Source organism: Glycine max, chromosome 9 (assembly GCF_000004515.6).
Source record: "Glycine max cultivar Williams 82 chromosome 9, Glycine_max_v4.0, whole genome shotgun sequence".
NCBI lineage: Eukaryota > Viridiplantae > Streptophyta > Magnoliopsida > Fabales > Fabaceae > Glycine > Glycine max.
The window spans coordinates 6894496-6921987 of record NC_038245.2 but is presented as its reverse complement, the minus strand read 5'-3'; the positions used below and the strand labels follow the sequence as shown (position 1 = coordinate 6921987).

General features: G+C 32.7%; 2 protein-coding genes and 1 non-coding gene across 3 annotated transcripts; all 3 read right to left on the bottom strand.

Annotated features, from left to right (window-relative positions):
• Positions 1-2911: 2911 nt before the first annotated feature.
• LOC100794371 (protein CTR9 homolog) lies at positions 2912-18924 on the bottom strand. The gene is made up of 24 exons (XM_006586976.4): positions 18556-18924; positions 17589-17655; positions 17257-17451; positions 16532-16632; positions 14737-14790; positions 13441-13557; positions 13288-13351; positions 12968-13182; positions 11797-11881; positions 11036-11136; positions 10226-10318; positions 8991-9059; positions 8765-8857; positions 8405-8668; positions 7619-7699; positions 7369-7527; positions 7055-7150; positions 6542-6643; positions 6346-6453; positions 6019-6243; positions 4649-4915; positions 4474-4545; positions 3652-3960; positions 2912-3217 (listed from the first exon to the last, which is right to left on the bottom strand). The coding sequence occupies exons 1-24, from the start codon at positions 18694-18696 to the stop codon at positions 3026-3028; spliced, it is 3270 nt and encodes a 1089-aa protein (XP_006587039.1). The 5' UTR covers positions 18697-18924; the 3' UTR covers positions 2912-3025.
• On the bottom strand, positions 14124-14249 carry MIR10186F (microRNA MIR10186f). Its single transcript, NR_161700.1, has one exon. It is a non-coding gene; the product is annotated as a microRNA MIR10186f (primary transcript).
• Positions 18925-21598: 2674 nt separating the features above from the next.
• Positions 21599-25407, bottom strand: PHD6 (PHD finger protein GmPHD6). Its single transcript, NM_001250975.2, has 5 exons — positions 25182-25407; positions 25049-25081; positions 23618-23846; positions 22382-22511; positions 21599-22114 (listed from the first exon to the last, which is right to left on the bottom strand). The coding sequence occupies exons 1-5, from the start codon at positions 25276-25278 to the stop codon at positions 21857-21859; spliced, it is 747 nt and encodes a 248-aa protein (NP_001237904.2). The 5' UTR covers positions 25279-25407; the 3' UTR covers positions 21599-21856.
• Positions 25408-27492: the final 2085 nt, after the last annotated feature.

Here is a 27492-nt window from a genome sequence, read left to right as displayed (position 1 = left end):
ATAGTTTTTCCCTAGATGGAAAGATATTTCATGCTACTCATTGATGTCATAAATATTATTTATCCACAAATATTAGCAACATGACAAACAACTTAATACAGACAAAACACTATTTTAGGTCATTGTAGTTTTAATATTTTGTTTTTTTAGGCAGTACAACATATTTACTCATTGTCCTGTTATGTTCAATTTGTTTGCAGTGTGCCATTGTCCATTAATTTTATTAAATATTAAATGAAATCAAGATGAGGAGACTTGATTGTAAATAGAAAAAAAAAATTAAAGAACTTGATTAATGCAATATTTTTTATGCTTAATTAACCCAATATTTGAAACCTAGAAATCAAACTCACATAGTCACAATAATTGAGAGGATAAAAATACTATTTAGCCAAAGTTTTGAGAGTAGACTATTGGATAACGCGGACCAAAACAACCGGGAGGAAAATTTATCTATCATAGGATCCATGGGAAAGAACATAAAGCTATGGTTAGAATTTACCTCTTGGAGCATGATACTGCGCTGAATCACTTAGTCCAGAAAACACGAGCGGAATATCATAACAACTAGGGTTTATTTCTCGCACATTTGCATGCAACTTAATGCCTTAGGCGCTTCTTTTATATAGAAACTCCTTAGCGTGCCCTTAGATTAAGAGTATGACCTATGAGAAACTAATATTTTCCTCATTATTACGACTTTGCTTTAACCGGGCCTCAAACATTATGAACACAATCTGTAAGAAACATTACAGTTATACTTAATGTTCTTTCCCCTCCAATCTACTCTATGCATATGAGCCTATAGGTTCTCATAATAATGGACCTCAATATTAAATATCTAATGCATAAACTAACATAGACATTTCAACGCTTATTTATTTATTTAATATGTTAAAAACAAAATTTCTCCACTATTTGTTAGCTTTTATTTTTAGTCCATGTCGTCATTCGTTGTTAAAAACGTTAATTTGCTGACATTATCAATCAGTAAAAGATGACATCTGATGATATCATCATGCACCATATCAACATAGTATCATGTTATCAATGCCATGTTATGTCAGTGAAAGCCGCCACATCATTATTTCAGTTTAGAGACTAAGTAAAAAAAATGTTAGTATTAGAAACATTCTCTTTGACACATTTTTCCCCCTTCTAAAACACATTCTTTTATTGATTCAAATTTATTGAAAACTACAAAATCAAAAGAAATAATCATTAAATAAAACATTGGACTCACAAATTTTGTGATTACAAGTAAATTCCAACCAATATGAAAGAGTATGTTCTTAGCATTTATTAAAATATTTATAAACTCTTTTGAAACCATGTAAAAACAAACAAATGAATAAGTTTTCAAATCAAAATAACTTTATAAAATGAAATGAAGTTATTGTCTTATGGATAATGTGTACAAATTTTATAAATCTTGTTCAAAACTAAAAATGTTTCCTCATTCAACTCTCTTTATGTTAGTACAAATGAAAGAGATAAGGGAAAAAAGAAAAAAAAAAACCCAAGTTTTTGTGTTTGTGCATTTCACAACCTCATACTATGTCTAGTCCTTAAAAAAAATTAAAGATTTCTATTAAAAATGTATTTATAGGAACCTTGTTCCACATTTTACTAGTATTCTTTTAAGTTTAAACTTGTCTCTTTAAGCTTAAGTATTTTTTCACATGTCTCTCCAAACACCACAATAAAGTATTTTTTTAACTTGAGACAACCAAACTTCACTAAGTGTGAAGGTAACCATGTAACCCTAAAATTTCATCTGTTAAGTTCAAATACAATAAATGGATAGAGTTAATTATTGTTTAGTCCCTCATTTTAGGCAAATTTTCCATTTACTCCGTCAAAAAAATGGCCGGTCATGGTTGCCCATAATAAATTTATTCGGCTCGAACATTTGTAGTTATTTTGTTAACTTCAATTCATACGCAACCCCCTCTTTGTTCTTTCTTATTCTAGTTTCATAAAAAAAAAGTAAGTTTACCTCTTTTTTCTTTCTCTTCTTATCCTAGTTTCATAAAAAAGTAAGTTTACCCGTCCTGTAAATTCGATCATACTTACCACTTTACTCAAAGAGGAAGGATAAACTTTATTAGATTAGTGTCCATCAATTTCAAACAATCGAAATTCAACATACTATCCCAATTTAACGAACTTATTAATATGATTGGACCTACAGTTAATTTCTTTTGGACTCAGATTTATCACATCACAATCTTTATATCAAATAAACGGAATTAAAGAGGTGTAACTTAGTTGAAGCATGATGCATGTATTTTTATAAATTTTTTGACACACGTTTTTAATTCATACAGATAAAAAAAATATAAATATATTATTCATATGACAATATATTATCTAATGCTATCATTGGTTTAAACAAATAAATAAATTGCAGTTTGAATCCAAAATAGACATGGTTGGTTTATCCGGCTTTTATTTTATATTTTTTTAGATGATATAAAATGGTACTTTTATTTTATATAGTTATGCATTAAAAAACAATATATTGCATTGCATTTTTCAAAAATAAAAAATAATAGATTAAGATATAAAAAAAAAAGTTCTGAAAATCGTATTATAAAAATGTTTTTGAAAAACTTGAACAAATAGATCTTCCGTGATGTTTAAATAAGGTTACGAGTTATTTTAAAAAACAGTGAAACTATTAAGGGATAAAATGTAATTCATCCTAAAACAGTAGTCTCATTTCTGATGACTTGTATACATGTACTTCGTATTATTAAATCAAATAATTTTGTTAAAATTCCTTAGTGTACTTATGGAAATCCATTTGATTAAAGGTTATATACTAATGAATGAGCTACAAACGACGCCTTACATTTGACATAACAAAGCTTCTTTTTTTTTTTTTGCCACGAACAAAAAAGTTGGCTTTTTCTAAATAAAACCTTTTTAACTTTTCAAGTATATATACATAAAATTTAAATGTTATCACTCGTACAAAATCACTTGGCTGATAATAAGACTAACCTGTAGGGTCCAAAATCTAATATTGTTTCTCCTCTTCACTGCCATCATCTCCATTTGTCTTATCCCCATCCCTGATTTCTCCATCACTCAACTGCATATCAGCAGAGTTTTCTCTTGCTGGACTTGACTGCCTTTGTATTAATGGTTCGTCATCATCAGATTCTGATAATGCTTGCCTTCGCCGGGCTATGCTTGAGGAAGGTGCAGGCTAAACAAGAAAAATAAGCACGGAAATATTTCATCTAGCCGAAAGGTAACCAATAAAATTGAAGTTTCAGAGATTGAATGTAAATCAAATTGAATTATTGGATGAAACAAAGAGGAAGATGAAAATAAAATTAGTAAACGATATTATAATGAATCTTATATAACTTAAACATTAACACAAGTGGAAATGATTTTGCATTGTTATTGGATTCTACTGTCATGAGCTTAGGATAAATTGGTTTAACCAACAACCAACTCACTTGATGATGATGCTATTAGACATTTATCACAAGACATAAATCCAAAGAGATGTTCTATTACCAATTAGTCCATTGTAAGGCTAAGATAGAGAAAAATAATTTCCAATCAGACAATAGTGTGAGGAAAACAAAATAAGTTTTCAAAAGTCTTAATTCCAATTAAATAATAACTTACCGCTTCCTCATCTGCATCGGAATCTTCAAGCCCAGCTGCTGCAAGAAGACCCTGAGCATTTTCCTCAGCATCATCATTCATCTGAGTTTGGGGCTCCTCTCTGTAGTTTATGTCAGCTTCTTCATCCTCCATTTCCTGTTCATCCATCATATCATTTTCGGGTTCCTCTGTGTCATAGCGCGATTTTGAGTGCTTATCCTTCTTTCTCCGCTTTCCACCTTTTTTTCTCTTCTTCTCACCAGTCCCTCCTCCCTCTTCATCATCTGATCTTTCTCTCCGTTTTGAATGACTGCTGCTCTTCCATTGCTCCTAGAAATGCAAATTGGAAGTTTAGGGGGCATGACGTGTAGAACATTTTTTTTATTTGAAAACAATATTTCCCAAGAATCATGTTTCTAAATGGAATTCAGGCTATTGTTTACAGCCAAGAGTAAGGTTACTAAATTGCAATTCAAATCACGAATCCTTATGTTGATTTTTGAATGATGAATTGAAAATTGTATTGAATTATAAGATTTAGGGACACAATGAAAAATAACTTAAAGTGATGTATGGTACTCAATGTCGCAACAAAATCAAGTGTCAAGAATGAGTGTGAAACCTCTATTTCAGAAGTATGAAAACAACAGAAAGGAACAACTAAATAGAGTGCATAGAATGAGTGAGTGACAATGTGAAACCCCTGTTTCAGAATAATGAAATCAGATAGAGGTATAATCATATAGGATGGCATTCGATAGAGCTTCTTGGGTTCCTTCTTATTTAATGATTTAAACTTATTTGACTTTTCAATTTCTAACCAAACAGGCAAATGTTCCTTACCTTAACACGCCTAAAATGTTCCTCCTGTTGTTGCACTCGCTTTAGTTCATCCTCTTGTTTTCTCCTTTCCATCTATTTCAAATTAAAATGAAAGTAAAGTAATTTATATAGAGAAAACATGTACATCTCAACCAACAGGCATGTAGTAGATACTGAGCAATTAAAAACAGTGCACCTGAAATTTCCTTTGCTCTTCAGCCTTTCGACGGGCTTCCTCAGCAAATGCAACCTGACGAGCAAGTTCTTGTCTCTGCCGTACTTGCTGCTCTTCACGTTCAGCTGCTTCAAGATGAACTTTTGCAGCTGAAAGTAAGTGGTTGCAGTATCCAACATGAGTGTCAATTTTCTTCTCATCAAACCCGTGAATATGTAGGTTGGAAGCAGCAGACAACTGACTAAATACACGAACAGCATTTTGAAGCTCTGCAACAGTTGCTCTCACCTAACATTAAGAAACCAATATCAATCACAATGTACAGCATCAAACCAGATCCTGCTTTAGTGTGTTCATCTATCAAGAATAAAAGGTTAGTAAGGGAATCACTTGAATAAAATATTTAAAAAGGAGAACCATTCAGCAGAAAACAAACCCCAATTATTTGACAGCTTAAGCTACCCTTGCACAAAAGCTAGACCTCTCTTAAAAGTTAGACCCTGATAAACTCAAATTATTACCTTGATCCATAAACTAATATGATTGTTTAAAGGACAATGTTAACAAAAGTAAAAGGTGTCAAGTGGAAAGAGAAACTTTTATCACATTGAAAACACATAATGTTTCTTCACTAGGTATTCTTATGGCACTCGATAGCATCCCTTACTAAGAGAACATGTCCTAGTATCCAAACGTTATCTATTAAGATATCAATAACAAATATTCAACATTCCAACTCCATAGCAAAGCAAATTAAAGTAATAAAGTGAAGACATCGCTCAATACTTGACCCAATTATATATACTAAGCATCTAAAACTAGCAATAACAGATATTTAGTAGTTTACCAAAACAGAACAAAATAATAGTGAAAACAGAATTATCTACACATACTCTAATTATAAATATAATAATAAAAAAGGTTCATAAACCCAATATATATTGTTGAATGTTGAACATAGGCAATCCAACCGAAGTACCAAACAAAAGTCAGCTAAAATTTTACCTTGAGGCAAAATTCAGGTTAAATCAAGACTTATAAATTCTGTAATAAAATCTAGAGTATACTTAAAATGACACAGGTACCATACGACATAGATAAGTGAAATTCGAAAAAATTCAAGGCACAATACAATCATGTTAACATGGCTTTAAAAAGAAAACATAATTTACGACCTGGATATTTAAGAGACATTGATCATACATCATTAATTCACAACTACATCAGAGGATAATAATATCAATTTATTAAAAGAAAAAAATGTAGATCATAACAAAAAACCATTTATGAACATATTAAAAGAACCCTGCTATAGTTGAAGGTGAAAATTGACATCCTACTTCCATTTATGAACATCTTTAATAATAAATCTCAACGAATCAAAAAGAAACCTCATCTGCAGTCCTCTTTGCCTTTTGTAGTGTTGATGCTGAAAACTTTTGCATTGCAACCCCTGCATCAAACCTTAAGGTATAGTTTGAGGGCGCCAAATGTATGGCTCTCAGTAGAGTTTTTATACAGTCTTGCCACTGTTCAGCCTCGTAATGTGTACGAGCTAAATATAGAAGTATTTGAGAGTCTGTGTTGTGATAAAACTTCCGCAAGCAATTTTGATACTGCATAATAAGAAAAGGTCATCAGATGATTGTGGTAATAAAGACTTGAGTAGGAACTCGATAGCAAATAAGGGATACAACGTAAAAATAGGATAAGATCACCATTTTCACAGCCAAAGTAAAATTCCCCTGAGCAAAATAAACATGCGCCAGATTTATCCAAACATCAGGCATCTGGACAAAAACACTACCACTGGCAGCTTCTTGAACCTACCAAAATTAATAAAAGTGAGTAATTCCAATGGATAAAAGTTTAAGCCCACTGCATTCCAAAGTTAAGCTGACATGTGATAGTAACCTGGGTAAAGATATCCTTTGACACATCAAAATGGCCCTTTTCAGCTAAGACTACCGCAGCACCATTGGCAGCATATAAATTAGAAGAATGCTGAATCAGAACCTACAAATGTTTGAAAATAAAAGAGATACATATCAAATAATACAATTCCATTATTAGGACAATATTTTAATTATACAAATAATAGGCAAAAGCACAGACAATGCACAACTCTGCAGCTGAAATTTAGTTACAATTATGAAGAATGGAGGCAGCATGGATCAAACTCCTGACCACTTATTCATAGAAGCTATAATACCATATCAAGGACCAAGTCAACCTGGTAATTAAGCTGTTCCCAAATGACTTTAGTTGATTTTCTTTCTAATTTTCTATGCATATCAAGTGAATGAAATGATTAGTGGAGATATTGTAAGCAGATATATAACTACAGACCAAAAGTTGAGAAGTAACAACAAAAATGCAAAAATAGCTCTCATTCTCATAGACAGTAAGAAAGATAAAAAGACCTACTCTGGTATAAAGTTCTTTGGCCTTTTCCAAATGAGTAGCTTCTAGCTTCGGATTTCTCTTCTCATTGCGAACTGCTGCAAAGTAGTTCCAGTTTCCCTATTCAATTCACAGCCAGGGTATCAAATGAATTATCAAAGTAACACTTAAGAGATCAATATCAATATGAAGTTACAGATGAGATGGATAATAGTAGAATAGCCACATGGCCACACATTCTTTCCGTTGATATTATAACAATTGCTGCAGGAACAGGATTACAGGTGTTGGGGATGCAAAAATAATGAAGTGAATTGTGCACCGAAGAGCAGCCATACCAGAGAAAGAGAGGCATATGAGTCCTTGCCTTCAGTTGCATCACTAGCCGCGCGGAGAGTTTCTTTTGCCTTCACCCAATCATCATTTTTCAACTCCAACTCACCAAGCATAGATAATGCATTGGGACACTTGTTATTCACCTTCAAGGCATCATTAACCTACAGAAAGGAGTGTCAAATAGTAAATTTATATAATATATAATTTATTTATAAATAAGAAAAGCAAGAAGACCATAGGGATAATAGTAACCAGTTCAATGCTTAACAGAATGTTGTTCCGAGCTTTTGCAATTGCAGCTAGCCTCAGATACGCATCAATATAGTCAGGATACTGGAGACAAAAGATAATAAAATTGAATGAAATATATAAGCCAAATGTTAATCATGTCCCATGTAATAAAATAGTCATCAAATATAGTTATCCAGGTGAACTTTTGCACAATATAGGCACTCTGTAATTGAACTATACATGATAATCATATTGTACTGCAACAATAAAGGCATTAACAGATTTTTTCAGTGTGAGCAGGAAATAACAAACATTATTTATTCAAAAGGAAAATTTCAATTCAAGTCTGCATGGAAGCAAAAGCAAAGAAGCTAGCTGCAAATCTGATTGAGGATGATGGAGGGAAATATATATAAAATTAATATTTGTTGATGGTTGACCAAAAAATAAAAAAACAATTTTTTGAGACAAATAAAATTTTTGTCAAACAATTTAAGATTTCTGTTCAATCCCAAAATAAAATTAAGTGAAAAGTACCATAAGCACTATGCACATGGGGAGGTCACTGAATGGTTTCAAACACCCTTATTACCATGTTTCAATTGTTAAATGACATTAGATCGCTTCATTACACATTCAACACTTTTAACTTAAATTTTCAAACATTGGTCAAAATTGGTGTTGTGAAGTTATCAATATATCATAACCAAGACTGTGGAGGCACATTGGTTAATCTTATGAGTCTATTCATTCATACGTAGTTACATATGCATCTTGATGCACAAGATGCTACACTCATACACATACCTTGAACAAGACAAGGCGATACAATATGCTTGCAGTTCCAGAATCATTTAACTGCTCAAGTAACCTAGCCAAGTTAAAGAGTACAGTGACTTTATCCCAAGGAACTTCCACATGGTGACCATTGCTTTCAAGGTCATGAAATAATTTCATGTCCTTGAATTGAAGAGTAGAAGTAGCAGCATCAATGGAAGACTTCTTTTCCTCGTTGATGAAAGATAGCCAAACACCATCACCTAGTGCCTCCTTAAATGTTTGTTGAGCAAGCTGAAAATTTGAAGAAAATAGAGCTTAACAATGGTAACTGTGCAGAGGAAGGAGCCATAACATGAGCTTTGCTTCATTTTAAACAAAAGTACAAACCTCAAATTCCCCCCTTTCAAACTGAAGCACACCAATATTATTGAGTAATTCAATTGGTACTTCTTGACCTCCCTTCTTAAATAGAGTACGAGCCTGTACCAGAATTACAATATCTAGGTTATAACAGATTATGGAACTTCAAAAATGAAGTATTTCATTAAATTTCATAAAGATAGCATTTCCAAACCACAAAAGAACAGCATAAGATAAGCTCTTAGTCCCTTACAGTTTTGAATGCATCCAGTGCAGCTCCCGTGTCAGAAAGAATTAACAATTCTCCCAGCTCAAGAAACGCCTGTAATACAGCAAAAAAAATTTATAAGAACAAACCAAAAGCTAGATCAAGAATGTTGGTCAAATCATAAACTTCATTTTAGCAACACATGCAATCAATTCAGAGAATCTAATGAATTTAATTAATGACTAATATTATATACTAAGAAATGCAGAATCACGCCAACAAAAGAAAGGGCACATGACAACATTAATGCAAAAAAAGAAAAAAAATCTTCACCGAAAACGAAGGAACATGGAGTTTGAAGTACCCATTTAAAAGGCATAACATCATTTTGAATGAAACCAGTATGCTTTAATTTCCAGATCATGGACCCACAACTTTCAATTTGGCCTCTTTAGGAGTAGTTTAGCATAACACAAAGAAAATAGTATTTGGTTAATTAGGCAACTGTTCTGAAACATTAATATGATCATAGATTGCAAAAACTGCAGTATTATCATAAGAGTTTAATTTATGCAATCAGACATGTCATCCCTCATAAACTAAACCCTAAAGGATAATAATTATGAGCTACTTTTCCCAATTATTGATAAATAAAGAATTGCTCTTTCACTGAGAGAGAAAAAATGTGGATAAGGAAAAGGGGACTCCCCAATGTGTCACTTTTGGAAACTGTTTAATTGTTCCCTACGCCGTATGATGCCCATATTTTGAAGAAACAATACTATTCCACATATATGCTTCGCAAATATACTAGTAGATTAAAGGATAATGGTCAGTGCCTGGACTAGTGAAGCAAGAGGGGGATAACTAATTTTGAGGACTGCTACCACTAAATATTAAATCTTAAAAACTTCAAATCTTGTATAAAAGGTTCAGTAAATTCAGTTTTTATTCTAAGTTCTAAATAATAAATCTTCCTAAAATTCCTAACAAATCATCCTAAGAATCCTAACAATTAATCCCTAGCAAACTTCGGCAAAAATATATCTATTCTCATAAAGAAAAATTAAATATTAAAACCCACTGACTCAAATGATGGCATAAATACCAGCTTGAAACCAATAACAGTTTTCATTGTAAAACAAGGATTTAATAAGTAATCAACCAAGTGTTGCAAGACATGATACAACACATGGAATACTATCAATAATCCAAAATATATCTTTGCAAAGGGTGTTGTTCAATAAATTATTAAAATAAAAAGTACCAGAAGCTTTCACCTGGGCATCACGGGGATCAATTTTTGTAGCTTTCCTAATAAAGTCCTGGCCCTTGTCAGTTTGACCAAGTTGAACATATATATGCCCAAGCGCCTATAAGGAAAGAATATATCAATACAACAATAGAGGAGAAGGAAGAAATAATATCTAGTGATAGATACATTTTGTACTAACAGTTTTTGCTTCATACACAAACTTAATCATCAATTTCTTTTTCTAAGACATCTGTACTCAAATCTATAATATTTTGTACATTGATTACCCAAATTTTTGGTATTTTTCAATAATTTTCAGTGAAATTTGGGGAAATTATAAAAACAAATTTCTGTTAAAAAAATGTTTCAATTAAGGAATAATCAACAACCTAACTGGTTAATGATGTTCAAAATATGATTAATCCTGGTCCTGGTGTAAGAATGTTAAGTATTCACAGTAAAAACCCATCACTCCTCCTCAACTAATAACCATGAATTCCTTTTTAGAAATTTTCCCAAACAAATTTGAAGGAAATGATTAGTGTTGGGCCTGTTAGCTCACATAAATATATAGATGATCATGAAATTTGTAGTGATTGAAGTTGAACAATGCATGATTTGAAAGATTGTTATATATGTTATGGAATCTAAATCAATTTCTCCAAACAGAAAGGCATGTTCTCAACTGATATTTTCCAATCTTGCACCTTACATTATGGCCTACTTAGGTAGTTAAATGACTCTTTCATTGCCACAAAAAGCATTCAAGCCCTAAAAAGAGAATTGATGTAAAAAAGGGGGGACAATAAAGATTCTTACGATTTTAAGCACTTACTTTCAATGTCTCACAATTATCTGGGTACACTTCCAAGACCTTTTCAAAGTTTGAGAGTGCACTTTTAAAATCTCCCAACTTTATCTGCACTTGTCCCAAACCTGGAAACATTAAAAATTGAAACAGTGAATTAGGTGAGCAAAAATGTCTTTGGGTGTGTTTCAAGCAATGTTGTCAAAATCAAGATTTCACACAGGATTGGGAAGGGAAGTGGGTGAAAGATAGTAAATTGTAGGATTGTAACACAAATCTTAAGATTCCACTAAAAATGCAAAATTATACATATACAAATTCATAGAAAATAACACAGATAATGAAAATAACCTCTAAATCACATCATTAAACAAAAGTGGAAAAATCATAAGCATGACGTCCAATACTACTCATAAGTCATAATTATCAGTTCTTCAAAAGTCATAACACAACTAAAACACAAGAAAATAGTCCAAGGGAATCAAGAATAATATATTTATTCACATGCTACATTTTCATATTACTGAAACATGGCCATAGACCTATTCATATCACAAAACCAATAACCAAAACATGATTGTATGTTTAAAGAACACAATAAACATCAGCTATTACTGTGTCAACATAGGCAGGTAGCCAGGTAGCCAGGTACAGCATCTGCTAACCATAGAAGCAACGAAGATTTTTACAGCAATGGTTTCATAGCTAATAAAACACTAATCCTTTTGCATTTATATATCAAAGTTGCAGAAATGGTAAAGAGTTTCAAATATTATGGAGCAACTGACCATAATAAGGAAACACAAATTCATGGGGCTTGTTGACTTCCTTGACGGATGCCATGTAATACACCCCAGCTTTGTCATAGTCTCCCTATGATGAGGATAAAAAAATAGTGCCATCAGCAATATTACCGCTTGAAATTTGAAATTGGAACGTAAAAAAATCAACCTAACTAGTCATGCTATGGATCAATAGTCTTATGAATGAAACCTACAGATGTAATTAGTAAATAATCAAGTACTGATACAATGCTAGAATATGTAGAATGGAAGAAGGTTTAAATTCGTAATATTAATGAATTAAAAGATAACCAAAGAAATTACAATTTCTCCTACACTACCAGAGCCAAGGCTACCCTTAGAAAGCACTCAGTCAAATAGCCATAATACTCCTCAACAAGATTCTCACCTAGACCCTACTCCCCCCCTATGATCGACCTAACTAACTCAGCTACATCAGCAAATCCACATGATAGAAAGCATTCCCTCACTGCCTAGTACCCCTTCTAGAATATACCTTCCATATATGGATTGGCTTACTTGGACCTGAGCCTAAAAGTTGGTCCCAAACTAAACCCTTTACATCATCCAGCCTAAGGCTTATATCACATGGTGCATTAGGAATCTCCGAAACAGAATTGTTTTCTCAAATGAGGAGTTTAATGGACAGAAATTGATGGAGGATGCAATTTTCTTCTGCTGGACGTGGCTTAGATATTTAGATAATGATTTTGAGCTGCCATTCCACTTTTTGGCCAGTAATATTAAATCTGGATTCTTGTACAGGGGAGGGACTAGGCCATAGATACTTTTTGTAATGGGTATTCCAGTGTGCCCAGGGATGGGGATTATGGTATTCTAATATCCATAGCATATTTCCATACCATAATCTTACATTGATAACGTGCACACTGGGATGTACAGATTTTAGTACTACTTGTACTGATTTATGTATATATAATACATACATACTTTTTCTGATAAAAAAAAAAAGTACAGATCAATAGTGTTATGAGTGAAAATATAGATGCACATAGAACTGATAGAAGACTAGAGCATCATTTCATCTTGGAACTCAAACACTCTTTCAACCTCTGACAGAGTTCAACCAACCACATATACCCAGTAAAGTTTCAGAACAATGTTGTCAATGGAAATGTAAAAACAAGCTTCCAACCTTGCTATGATATGAACGTGCTAAATTGTAGTAAGAGTGAGACTTTGTTGGGCCATGGTTGGTAACAGCCAATGCAGTTTCAGTCAGTTGTTCTACTAAAAAATGCTGTCCAGTGAAGAAGAAATGATTTGCAAGATAATTCAGAGCCATTGCACAGTATGGGTATATCTCAAATGCCCTCTGCATTTTTACCATTCCCGTCCTGATTCCAGTAGCTTAAAGATATTATACAGTATCAGAATTAGTCCATTAGATGAGAAGCTAACAGTAATTAATATGTATCAAGTGCATAAAAAATAGTAAAGAAAGAAAAAGTGAACCTTCATTAGTACGCAAATCCATTATAGCAAGGGCAACAAGAGCCTCAACATTTTCTGGATCTAGCTGAAAAAATAAAATCAAGAAGCATCAGACATCAGAGCCAACAAATTATCTCAATGGTTGAACCAGTAGTTATTAAGAGATTCACTTGCCTGTAAAACACGTTCAAATGCCTGTTGAGCTTTCTCAAATTGACCTAATTTGTAGCGACATAGACCTATGCCAAGTCTCACAGCTGCTGGGCAATCAGGATACACTAGCAACGCTCTCTTCAGGTTTGCAAATCAAAGACAAAGGTGGTATTAAGATGTGTTCAAGGCACAGAAGAACTGTCATAATTCAAGTAATGAGCCAGGCATAATAACAATATTGGGTTTCTATAGCCTTTATTGCATTCACAAATTCTATATTTTTTTACATAGCTTGAAGAATAAGTTGCGAAAATAAAATATTTACCCACAGAATTTAATATCATCCATATAGTCTGTTGACATTATATCTTAAATGCAATAAGTTGAAACAACCACAAGACTAACCCCCAATCCATTTGAATTTGGGCATGAATGTCATTCAAATTATATGTTGAGAGAATGATTTCAGGGAAATTAAATCCTATCAAAGCGTGTGCAACACTGATCTAGTTTCAAATGGTTATCATTTGAACTTTGTAAAAAAGGATAAAACCTGAGGGATATTTGTGTGAGAACCGTGTGTTTTACTACACACCGGATGCTCCTTTATATAGATTAATTACAATTAAGGTTTAGTTACCCATTTAGTCTCTATAGTTTCCAAACTTATCCCTTTTAGTCTCTATAGTTAATAAGTGGATTTTTTAATCCCTGAAGTTTACATTTTAATTCCCAAAAGGTCTCTGCCGTTAAAATTCTTTAACTAACGGAGTTAAAAAATTTAACGGCAGAGAACTTTTGGAAATTAAAATGTAAACTTCAGGGAGTAAAAAATCCACTTATTAAACTTCAGGGACTAAAAACTCCACTTATTAACCAAGGGACTAAAAGGGATAAGTTTGAAAACTATAGGGACTAAATGGGTAATTAAACCTACAATTAATTATAGGAGATGTTGTTCCTTTAATTCTGATATGATAATAAAGAGAGAATATGAAATTGATCCTATTTTGATTCTCAACAAACTTGAATAAATACAAAAGGAGTTTTGAATATATTTTTCTGAATAACAATTGTACAAAGGAAGTTACATTGTATTGACATAAACTAAGAATTATAACTATTTGCACATAATAGGGCTAAAATAAAAGGAATAATCTGCCCCAAAATAGTACAATCTATAGTAATAGTCTAGCATTTTTATGTAAATCCTCAATGACAATACGGATATGGGATGTGAATGCATATAGATAAATTTGGACATATGTAAACTGTCAATCATCCATCACCAGCAAAGAATATAGCTATACTACGAACCTTATACAACTCAAGTGAATCAGAATATCGTCCGCGGTTGAACTCAACACATGCCTGTAAATATTCAGTGAAGATATTATAAGAAATGCAGTACATATATGATGAAAATGAAACTAAATGACACCTCAAATTGGCTCCAGATTTTCGTATTCACATTCTGGAAACAAACAGAATAACAGTAGATGAAAATAAGTGATTTTCAAATTGAGTAAAAATGCAGCAGATGTAGATTCCTAGCATATAGTGACCAATAAATATAGATATTTACTCAATAGTTTGCAGCACTGTAATAAGAATATGAAAATGCATTGAGATTTGACACAACCCAGCACAATTGACCCTGAAATTAGAATTATTGGAAAATATATTTCCTGTTCATTCATGAGTAAACATTTTACACTCTTCCAAGATTCCTGCTTTTTGTAATTTTACCAAAAACAATTGCTACCCTGATGAATTGCAATTATGTCGAAGGAAAAAGAAAAGACAGAACTACAAGAAATTCAAAATTGCATCAGCTCAAAGAACCCCCTAGAGAAATCGTGGAAAGCCATAAAGAAAGACAAATCTCATAACCACTACATATGATAAAAACGGAAGAATAAAAAGTTCTACCAAGATGAAGACTAGGATGAAAATTCGAAAATTAACTATGGAAAAAGGAAAAACAATTAGGTTCAAAGATCTTTACAACCCCACTCTGTATGTTCATCAAAAAATCTCTCAGAAACTTAAACCTGTAAGGGTGTGTTTGGGACAGCTGAAAAAAATAGATTATTTCAATAATCCTAACCAATTGTTTTCTGTGACAATCAAAACACAGTCTCCTTATCTCATAATCCTGTCCTTCATGCCCGTACCAAACATATGGCATTTGGTCTTTTCTTTGGGCGGATTCCTAACCAAGCCTCTTTCTCCTGCCAGATTTATCCAGCTCAGAGACAAGCTCAATGTGGATATGCTTCCTAATGTCATTCATGACTCACCCAACTTGGGCTTTGGGGGAGGGGGGCATGAGAACATTCTGCTTTAGTTTCAGTTGCTTATGGACACATGTATTTCCTCTCTATCACTTTCAGTTAGTTGGGAGTTGGTTTAGTTAGTTTTGACTCTCTTGGGTTAGATCTAACTATAAATATCCCCAACACCATAATTGTTATACCATTCATTGAATAATAGAAAATCACTCAATTAATTTCTCACAAAATCTCTAACCTGAATAACTCCTTATTCTAACAAATGCCTCCTAACATTGATAAGTGCAAAGAATGTTCAATGCATCAAATCAAAATCTACTAGTCCCAAAAACATTAAAAAAGAAAAAAATTCAAGTCTACCGGGCTACATCACAACCGATGGATGTTCTATGATTACTTCAACAATAAAAGTAATCTATCCTTCTAAACATGGTTAATGAAAAAAGAATGAACACTCCTCAAGCAATCAACTCATGGCAATTGAGAATAATAGTTTAATGTCAATTTCTAATGGGCAAGTTCCACAGATGTCATTGGCACTTGGCAGAGATTAAACAAAGGAATCAAAAAGAACATCCTTTGGCATTTGATTTCTTTTCAACTCAAATTGACCCACTCCTGATGTATATAAAGGGATTATAACATGTATTCAATGTTGAATCTGTTTAATCAAAGAACTTTTTTGTTCAAATAAAAAATAGTTGATTGAAGAGAAACCAACTTGTAACCATCTCACAACTCTTGAAATTATGTGTTTCAATCACAAAAGCTGAAATCTTTTACGAGAAAACACAAACTTAATATATCTACTATTTTACCTGGCCCAAAAGAGCAGGAACATTATCACGGTCTCCATCTAACACAATCTTAAATGCAGCAGATGCCTGTTCTACTTCACCCTTTGCTAGCAAAAGCTGACCTGTCAGAAGTAACCACACATTAATTTTTTTTTAGTATCTTCAGTGAATGATGCATTCATCTGATGACATACGACAAACATGAGGTTTTAGAAATATAGTTAATAGTAACTTGTAAGATATTATCAAGATATAAGGTAATAACTATACCATCAGGCACAAATATAACAAAATAATCCCTGAATTTATTTCAAACACCAAACATGTTTCAGCAGCAAAGCCAAAATATAGATGTTTCTAAATAGTCAATATGCCGAAATGGGAACAGGTTCATCTTCGAAGTTTTTTTCCCTTCCAATATTTTTATATTGGAGCTTCTCTGATTCCTTTTATTGATTTACAAGACCATATGATGAGATATAAAACATAATCAAATGAACTCCTTTCAAAATATCAAGAAGAAAGTCCAAATTCTAAAAAGTTGAGTTTTATGAATCAACCACAAAAGGGATATTGGATATTTTGCTAGGATGTCTATAGGCTACCTAAAGCCATAGCTAATTAGCTATAACCCAATCCAAGATAACTCTAATAGGTAATCAGGTATCATTTTCATTGTTGTGAAATTACTGACCACAATCTATTTTTAATAAGACATACTTCACAAAAACATAAGCAAAAGTCACCTTTCCCAACCCAAGTGGAGGGCTCGTGCATGTCAATCCTAGATGCTTTATTGTAATACTGTGTTGCCAAAATGAAATGCTCCTCCTTTTCTCTTTGTTTCGTCTCTATTTTTCCAAGGTAGCTGTAGTAAGCTCCAAGGGCATTTAAGATAGCAATCCTCTCATATCTGACATCAGCATAATAGTCATCAATTTCTGCAAAATGCATTGAAAACAATCAGGCGCAGTTAAATTTACAAAACTTAATAATCAATATCAATCAATAAGGTTAATAGACCAAACCCATACACAACTGAATAGAATATGTACCAAAATCTATGAAGAAAGTATACCTGGACTGGACCCTTCCTCCAAAATCTGGCGAAATTGATCAATTTTTCCCTGCTTGAAGTACTCCCTCTGCACACATACATGATATTAGAAGTTCAGTTGAGTTCAATTATTATCAAAGCAAAGAAAACAAAAACAGATAATATGCAATCTGTGCATTTAAATAGGGAATACAATATGTCTGTATAAAAATACACTATTACTCAATCATAAATGAGTAACAGTGTGTTTGGGTTACCATTTTCCCAAACTTAACCAGCATTTTTTTTAAAAACATGTGTGTTGGTGTCATGGAACACGTGTAACGGATGGTGAAACAGTTATACAAACACGCACTAAATAGTATATGACCTAACGGTGTAAAGGGTTTTTACATTGTCAATCAATCAGAAATCATCATGTGTGCAAGTTTGTTTACTTTCACAATAACTACTTTCAAAAAGTCATACCTAGCATGATTTTTAATCGGTTAACAATGTAATTTTTTTTTTTTACAGTCGGTGCGTAGAAATTAAACTCATCATTGACTTGCCATATAATTATAAATTATTTCTACAGGCCTTACAAACACCCATCAGAAATTAAACGTTGTCACGTGTTACAACACGCACAGAGAGAGCATAAGCAAAACCGCAGAATCACACGCAATTTTTCCATAGGAATCGAACACAGGTACCACGGAATATACAACAACTAACGCACCCCTGGGAGATATAAGTTTGATTGGCTGGCTTAAGAAAGAAGGAAAGGTCAAGGGTTGTATCCTCCTGCTAACAAAAACTAACAACCTAACGATTAACATTTGCCAATCAAAAAAAAAAAAAAAAAACTAACGCACCATACTCAATCAACTGAGCTAGACCATCTCATTCACTAGAATCATCACACGCAGTTGCAACTAGGAAATCAAAACTCGAGCATGTTCATTTATTATTCATGAAACTAGTAAATTGAAAGCGCGAAACGAACCGCAATGACGAGCCAGAGATCGAGAGGGGCTTGTTCCGCCTTGAGGATGTCGAGGATGTCGGAGGCGTCCCTCGGAAGCTGGTCGAGAGCAACCCTAACCTCCTCCTCCGAATTCTGCACCGGTATGTACACGGACGCCATTGATTTCGCAACAACGATTCGAATCAATTGTGGAGTGTGGAACCCTAACGGTCTTAGATTTCTTGGGATGGTGATAGAGAGAACACCATCACACGCGAGAAGAGAACGCGGAAGAGACCCCTCTTTGCCTCTGAACTCTCAGAAGTAACTTGTATTTCTTTTAGAGAAGTGACGAGAGCTCGATTCGAACAGAGATATTCAAATTGAGGATTTTCTTTTCCTTTTTTTTTCAGGAAAAATTATTGTATACTTTGACAGCATGGAGATAACGACCACTCATCAATGTATCCCACTTTAACACTACGTTGGGTAAGATATTTTAATTAATTTTTGTTATTAACTGAAAATTTGATTTTTAAAATGTTATTTGAAGTACTGTTTTTTAAAATATTAATTTTTTATTATAATTGACAAGTCAATTAAGTTAATTTTAAATTTTTTTTCCAGCTAAAAAAAGTTTTGTTTGATAAAAAAGTTTTTTTTAAAGTAGTTTCTATCTTTTTTTAGTGGATTCTAGCGTTTTTTTTAAACACTATTCCTAATTTTTTACATCTTATTCCATTTTTATCTTTAAAATAGTTATTGAATTTCTTTATTATCCTTTTTAATATGTCATTTTATATTTTTCAGGTACTTCAATATCTAAACAATTTAACAAGTTAATTTTTAAACTATTAAATAATTTTTTTCAACTTTCAACTCTTTTTAGTTTCCAGCTAATTTTTTAATTAATTTTGTCAAACATCACCTAACTCACAACTAGGAAACCTCTTATTTCACTAACTAGCAAACTTTACTATTATAAATAAAGGGATACACTACCAATAAAGGGATCCTTCTAACTTTATTTATACTCTGATTATTCACTCACTGAGTGTTGAACACTCAATGCCTTTAGGAATTTGACATATTGATTAGAAGTCAAGGGAAAAGAAAATATTAATTTGAGAGTGTATGGTTATTGGAGATCAATCTTGAGTCTTGATAGCATCTTAGCAAGAACAAGAAAATAACAATTTATTCCCTCCATCCTTAAATATAAAAAAATTTTCTCAAATTTATTTGTTCATTTTTATAAGACTCTTTTTAAGTTGTATTTTATATTAATTATTTTTTTTACCAAAATACCCTTAATTACTTTACAATAAATACTATAAATTAAAAAGATAAATGCATTTTCTCTTTTATAAGGATTGAAGAATAACACTAACATACAATCATTAATTAGGTAGAGAGTAATTAAGTTGAAAGAGAAAGATAAATCCCAATAATTTTAAGGATAATTCTAAAAAATAATAAAAGTTACTAATAAATTCAATACTGCTAATAAAATTAATCATTTTTCTAAAATGATATAAATTAATTAAAAAAATCTTAGGAAAATATGATTGAACGCATGACACAAATAAGTAGCACAAATTACACCTCCATCATTTCCAATATATGAAGAAAGTCATGAGTTGACGATCATTTCTAGGCATCCCTTCATTGGTGGTGTGAATGACTTTCCCGGCTTACAAATGTTTAATAAGAAAAAGAAACCAATCCATTCTATAGGATATTCGTGGGTTCTTTCAACACTTTATCGTGACACGTACGTTTATTGTTGATCTTGTCTTTCCTTTTTGTTCTATGGTTAGGATTTCGACTTGATCTGTCATGATTTCCATATAGACTATGGATTGCTTGTTTGGTGTGATTTGTTCCGTCGTCCATAACATGGTTTCATTATTTGATGTGATTAGTATTCAGCTGATATACCTTACTGCTTGGATTAGAAGTGAAGTACATGAAAGAAATAAAAAAGATAGAAATAGCGTAAAATGTGTTATTTGAGTGAATAAAATTAGGAAGAAAAAAATAATCTCCACCTGTTTAGATGAGTAACAAGGTGAGTTAAAGAATAAATACATTATATAAAAGTATTTTTATACTCGTTAAAAAATGTAATCTTTTACTGAATTTTTTCTTAACACAATTATTTATTTTTAAAATATTTTTATATTATAAAAATTACTTAATGTTTTAATATATTGTTTTCTAAGAAAAAGAGAGACGCACCAGAAATCATCACTAATAATGGCAAACGGAGAAAGATTTCTCAAATGATAGAATCCACAAAATTTGGCAACTTCTTCCTATCTCTTCAGACCAAACAACTGAAAGTCACACAACTTCTCTCCCTCCTAAATCACCCAATCCAAACACTGTAATTTTTTGTAGCATGGTTTGCTTGTTCTTATACTTACCCAGCACCATAATCTCATCATTCTTGCTGACCCGGCTTCCCCTACCGACCCCCAAGGTACCATTGTTGGCCAGAGCATGAAGCATCAACTTCTAATTATATTAGTGTTCTTGAGTATATACTAATCCATAGTCTTCATTCATAAGGGTTACAAGATCTGGTGCAATGATACCCTTGTTCCGAAACTGAATCCATTGGCGTGAATTTTTTTTTTTTTTCTCAAGTTGTCTTTCATTTGATTTTGACCAATTCCTCTCCTCTTCATTCTAGTAATAGCAAAAGCACTCTGCAGTCTGCACTACCATATATTTGACATGATCAAATAGCTTATCAGTGCTTCTAGAAAGAAGCTAGAAGCATGTAAGTTAGATATACTGCTTAAATGCTGACTGCATTTTGTCTGTTAAAAATCCTAAAGCCAACTTGGATCATTTTTCCGAAGCTGGAGAGGAAGCTATGCTGCCACACATGTAGATTCTAAGGCTGAGTTTGTTCTCATGTTCAACCACATTGAACACCAAAGCTCTCTCTCACAAATTACGTTCAACATGCCTCATAATGTGTGATTAGGGTAAAACAAACACACTAAATCTATAGCATGCTAGCAAACATGAAAAAAAAAAATGAGAATTGAGAATATATACCAAGCACAAATGAAGCCTGCTGCACGAATATGTTATCAGGTACTAAGAACATAAATATCCCAATGCAGGACAAATGTTAGAGACGTTCAGAATCAGAAACCATCAAATATTAAATAATTCTATCCACATTAAGAAGTTGACAAGACCAAACTAGTGAATACCTACGATGCACCAACATGGCACAATACAGAATGCCTAAGCCACTAACTAGTTAGCAGTCCAGCATGATTTACAGGGCCGTGATAACTAACCCCACATCCCTATGATATCAAGGCCTTGGTCTCTTATTGCTGCATGAGGGGCACTTGTAGTGTTTGATGTGCTCAGCCCGGGCAGGAGTGATCTTCACACACTTGCCATGAAACCACTTCTCACATATGTCGCAACAAATCCAGAACTCATCAGATGCATAGTTCTCCCCACATGCTCCACACAAGGTCTCCCCATGCTCGTCATCGTCTTCTTCGTCCAATCCCTCCTCCTCATCCTTCACTTGCTTTGAATACTTTGGGGGTTCAGATCCTCGCTATTTTTATTTTGTTCCATAGAGCAGACAATTATGTAAAAATGACATTTCATGAAGGAAATAAATTAACAAGTAAACAGCATGTCAACCCTATTTAGCATATTATGATAATAAGACATTTCCCACTTCTACTCAGACCAAATATATGGACCTTCAATAGTGACAAGAGCATGAGCAATAAATAGTACAATTATGATATTAAAAATGATTTTAAAAAAACCCAGAAAAATACAAGGATGTGCAGATGTAACAAGATGTTTTTCTTACCCCTTTTGAACTGGACTTTGATTTGTTGCCATTGTTCTCTGATGACTTCTCCTTTGTCTGTTTCTTTGCAGATCCAGTTACAACCTCAAATATTGTAGGCAAATCATTAATCATAGTGAACAGGCGCTTTCTGCACAAAGAATTCCATGTTGTCACTGATCAGGATATCACAAGTATATTTGCTTTGAATGAACATTTTTTTTCATCATGCTAATTTTTACATGCATCATCACATACAATTCTGTATTCCAACACACATACATATATTTCACTGCTAACTAGTCATGAGGGGCATGTATACGGAATTTTTACTGTCAGCAGCTTGTTGTAGACCAATGTAAACAATGCAAAGTGCCAAACCCCCTTTTTCCATAAAGAGAAAAGCTTGGAATCTTAAATGTAAATTCTTAAGGAGATATCATTCTTTCCTGATGAGTACACGTGACAGACAAGTATGCAAAAAACATTGAATTGTTGATGAAATAGATCAATTGCAAAAACCATTTTGATCCAGTATAAGCAAAGGAAAGATAATGAATGACACAGGGCATAAGAAAAGCGACTTGCTTATGCTTTTTTCAGTTGTGCTTTTCCTTTAGCAATTGGTAAAATTGCATAAATAAAGCAAAGCTCTAACCTACAAGTGGTAGACATCTCATGATGGTTTGTGTTGACTGAAACTTTTTCCATATAAAATACTCTCTCTGTTCCTATTTATAAGACTCAATTACCAAATTCATCAAGATTAAGAAAAGTGGTTAAATTAGTTGATAGTAATAAATTTGTCTTAGTTTATAATTTTTTCCAAAATTATCCTTGTCATTATTATTTCTCTCTTCTTTTAATTAGGGGTATTTCTAGTCTATAAATAATTAATGTAGTGAACATTATAGATTGAGTCTTATAAAAAGGAACAAACATCATTTCAAACTTCGATCTTATAATTAGGAACGGAGGGAGTATATGCTTATTTAGGCACCATAATTTAAGTCAAAAAAACAATCAGAAGACATACTCCATTGATACAAATGAAGAGTCCATGTTAAAATATTTTTCCATTAACTAAATCTCTACGGAAAACACTATGCAGACACATAAATCAATACTGCCACATAAAAAACATGAGTTCAGAAGAAAAAGGCAATGGCATGCATTCAAAACATGTTCTCATTGAACACCTGAAACAATTCCAGAGAGTATAAGATAATAAAGGATTGGAGAAAAGAACTATTATACCTGTCAGCTTTATCAAAACCAAATCTTGCCCCAAAGTAGAAAGCCACTGATTGTAGCCATGCATCACTGTGTACAGCAACTAAAGATAGCCAGTCCTTTTCTTGCATCCCATCCCTAGCAAAATTTATGCCCAGTGCTGGCTCGGGAAGTTCTGGGGGAACTTCTTCAGCAGGCAAATTTACTTCCCATTGTTCAGTGGGGAATCCATACAGACATAAATTCTCCTTTTCTGATGTACAACAGGTAAACAAATAAAGCATCAATAAATTTTACAATGTAAACTTGTTTAATATACCACAAATTGCAAATTAGATTTTTGAGATACATGCAAAAATACTAAATACTATAATGAAAAGAAAAGAAAAGAAATTCAACATCTAATTTTAACTTGAATATTACCAAGACAACGATGCTGCTAACTAAGTAAGAAAGAAAACAACAAAGAATATAATTAGCTGTAGGCTCTAGCTATTAAAACAAATAATACAACACATGTTAAGGAATTAGTCTCACTTATTGAAAGCAAACAAGAGAAATACAAAATCCAGTTCTTCAAAACTTTCAAAATCCCAAACCAAAATCTTCATTCACCACATATGGTTGATTCAAAATCTGTAAAATATCATAGAATGGGGAACTTCTAGACAAACCCATGTATACTACCAAAAAGAATATGTATTGTAAGTGACAAAAGTCATAAAACAAGGATGTCACTCAAACTAAGAAGTAAGATCCCATCTATGGTTGGAAAAAGGAGCAGCAACAACAACAAAAGTTAACCGGAAATTAGTTTGATGAACCTGGAAAATTAAATTCTGGAATTTCTATAGATTCCAAAAATTGTCCCAGGAAGAGGATTTTTGTCAGAAAAAATTACAAAAACGCGAAAGGGGTTGCTAAGAGAAAAAAGAAAAAAAAAAAAAAGAGGTTGTAATCAGACTCCCCAAAAAAGCCCAAATAATCTAGACCCCTTGGTAATCAAAATAGTTTAATACAATCAGAATTCAGAACACAAAATATATCTAAGACCATAGATCAGAAGAAGCAAACCATTTATTCAAAATCACAAGAACCTCATCCATAAAGACCAAAGAAAAATGCATAACAAGTCCACCCAACAAAGCTACAACGCACCATCCCCAACAGCAAGGTTAATCAAAATCACAAAAGCGCTAAAAAAATTTCTTCAACGGCTCAATTTGCTATTTCACGCTTCATGGTCATTAAAATTTAAAAAAAAAAAGAAAAAGAAAGGGCCAATTTTCATGACTCACACACAATGCAGTAAAATGAGTAAGCAACTGTCACAGAAGAAATCACAGACACCGAACACTTGAAACAAACAAAACAAAAAAACAACGATAAAACAGAATCACAATTGGAGAGTCAAAACACAAAAAAAAAAAAAAGAAGAAAGGGCCAAACCCTAACCAGGATCACACTGCTGGTAAAATTCCTCAACATCTGCAAAAAAAAAAAATTATAAATAAATAAACTTTAGTGAGTAGAATTTAAAAAAAAAAGAAAAAGAAAGAAGAAAATTTAGAGAGAAAGAGAGAGTAACCAGTGGTGAGGGCTTTGATCATGCCAGCCCGGCGGCCCTTGAAGTCCCGGAAAACCTCTTCGACGGTGCGGGGGTTGTAGTGTCCTCCACTGTCCATTGCCCTTGAAGAAGAAAAAAGGGAGTGAAGAAATAAACAGAGATAGTTTAAGGGGGTGTGCTTTTAGGATTTCCAGTAGCACAAATAAAGATTTTTACTGCCGGATGCCTTTCAATAATTATACTCCGTAATCCGTAATACCCCTCTTTCTAAATTATGTACCCAAATACCCCCTTTTATTTTAAGGTGTGAATTGGGTTGGAGGAACCCAAATTCACACTAGTTTTTTTGTACTGCTTTAAAAAATAGTGAAAAATTCGGTTTGTAAAAAATTAAATTCTTAAAGTGTTTTTTTTAAAAAAAATATTTTAAAAAATTAAATAGAAAAATATTTTTTAACAATTTTTTTGTCGTATACATTTGAAAACATTCATTTTGAATTTTTAATTGTGAAATTTGACTTAGTAAAATAATTTTAAAATTTTAGTTTAAATGTTGTTCGGGATAACTTTTTGCGCTTTTTTTAATGTTGATGATGTTTTATGGTTTGAAAAATAGTTAGGTTTGATAGTTTTTATGTAAATGAATCTAATGGTATAAGTTTCACATCTTGACTCGATTTAAAAAGACTTGAAAAAAAATGTATGAAAATGCAAAAAATTATGTTTTATCCTTTAATAGTTTTTTGATGGTTTTTTATTGTATATTTTTGCATATCAATATGAGTTTATTTCGTACGAACAATGCATCATTTGCATTGTTTTCATGTTGATGAATGCAACATTATAACTTTCTTAACTAATCAATTTAGAAAAGCTTTAAAATTGTGTTAGGAAATTGTAAAAATTAACTTTTAGATTTAGTAAAATCCTTTTCTAATATAATTAGTTAATTATGAGTTAATATATCATATTAAATAATAAAAATTAATGTAAATTAGAATTACTACTATTAATAAAAAAAAGACATTACGGTTGAACTTAAAAGATAATTCGTAAAATAAAAGAAAGGAAAAACATACAATACAACAATAAAAGCATAAAATACAATAACACAAGAGAATTTATTGTGGTTGACTTTAAGCTCCTTCTGATCTGTTAGGACACTTGTTTTTAGAATGGTCAATGGTTCAACTTATACTACATCTTTTTGGCTGACCCCTTTTTCTCATATCCATCTCGGTGCGTATGCGGCTTGTTTTGGACAACTACAAGGATTTCTCCAATTGTCTGGATCATGACAACATTCATCTCCAAGATTTTATGACCACAATGATTCGTCGGGAAGTATCTCGAATGAATGGTTGTACACATTGAAAACATTTTGCAACCTGTATATGGGAGACATGTATGACCTGTGATCTACGCGAACATATGCACAAGCAGCAATGACATGATGGCAATGCAAGTAAAATGTCTAAAATTACACTTTTGCGTTTCTAAGTAGACCCTGAATCTCCCAGGAGGTCGGCCAAACTCGCTTGGGTTTATTGTTTCAGTCATAGTAAAAAATTTATTTTAGTGATCATAGGACATGATGAGTGACAGATTTTGCCACAACGTCAATGAGAGACTTGTTGACAAGTTCTCGAAATTCTTGGTCAGATGTTATTATTGGATGTGCTTCCATCCCCCTCTTTGCGAAAAGTATAGCAACTTTCCTGCATGTTTCTTTGATGATCGCGGTTATTGGTAAATAGTGTGTACCCTTCAGCATTGAATTGATAGACTCAGTAAGGTTGGTTGTCATGTGTTCCCATCATCGACTTTCATCAAATGCTTGAGTCCATTTTTTCTTTGGGATGCGTTTAAACCAATATGCAGCCTCCACATTATTTGACTTGAGATCATTATAATGGTGAATGAACATCGTCTCCGTAAATACGTATGTTGAGGATAGTGTAAGAATTGTTAGCATTGTTACATATATGATATAGATAAATGTAATTGACATGAATGTGTTACTTACCCATTTTAACAACTTTCTTGCACATCCAACATTCTTATACTTTTGCATGAATTTTGTCCAATGTGTCTAATGCAATACACATGAACTTTTTGTTGTCTCCTACCCATGTCCTCTCGATTGTAGGCACTCTTGATAGTTTTGTGTCTGTTTGAAATCAAACAAAGTTCTGGTTAGGGTGTGATGTGTGCTCTCAAATTTTTAAGAAAGAAGAACCAATCCTATGTTGTCTCACCCTCAACAATGAAAATGGTAATTGAAAAGATGTGTTTGTTCCCGTCTTGTGCCATAGTGATCAATAAAGTCCCA

Bases quoted from the DNA above. Each gene is read 5' to 3' on its own strand.
- LOC100794371 (XM_006586976.4), bottom strand. From the start codon at position 18,696: ATGGCGTCCGTGTACATACCGGTGCAGAATTCGGAGGAGGAGGTTAGG. The intron at 13,183-13,287 runs GTTCACTTTTTC...AATATCTTTAAG, and splicing joins GGATTTGCGTACTAATGAAG to CTACTGGAATCAGGACGGGA. The intron at 8,669-8,764 runs GTTTGTACTTTT...TCAAATTTTCAG, and splicing joins TTGAAAGGGGGGAATTTGAG to CTTGCTCAACAAACATTTAA.
- PHD6 (NM_001250975.2), bottom strand. From the start codon at position 25,278: ATGGACAGTGGAGGACACTACAACCCCCGCACCGTCGAAGAGGTTTTC. The intron at 22,512-23,617 runs GTATAATAGTTC...TTCTTTGTGCAG, and splicing joins GGTTTTGATAAAGCTGACAG to AAAGCGCCTGTTCACTATGA. The intron at 22,115-22,381 runs GTAAGAAAAACA...AAATAAAAATAG, and splicing joins CAAAGTCCAGTTCAAAAGGG to CGAGGATCTGAACCCCCAAA.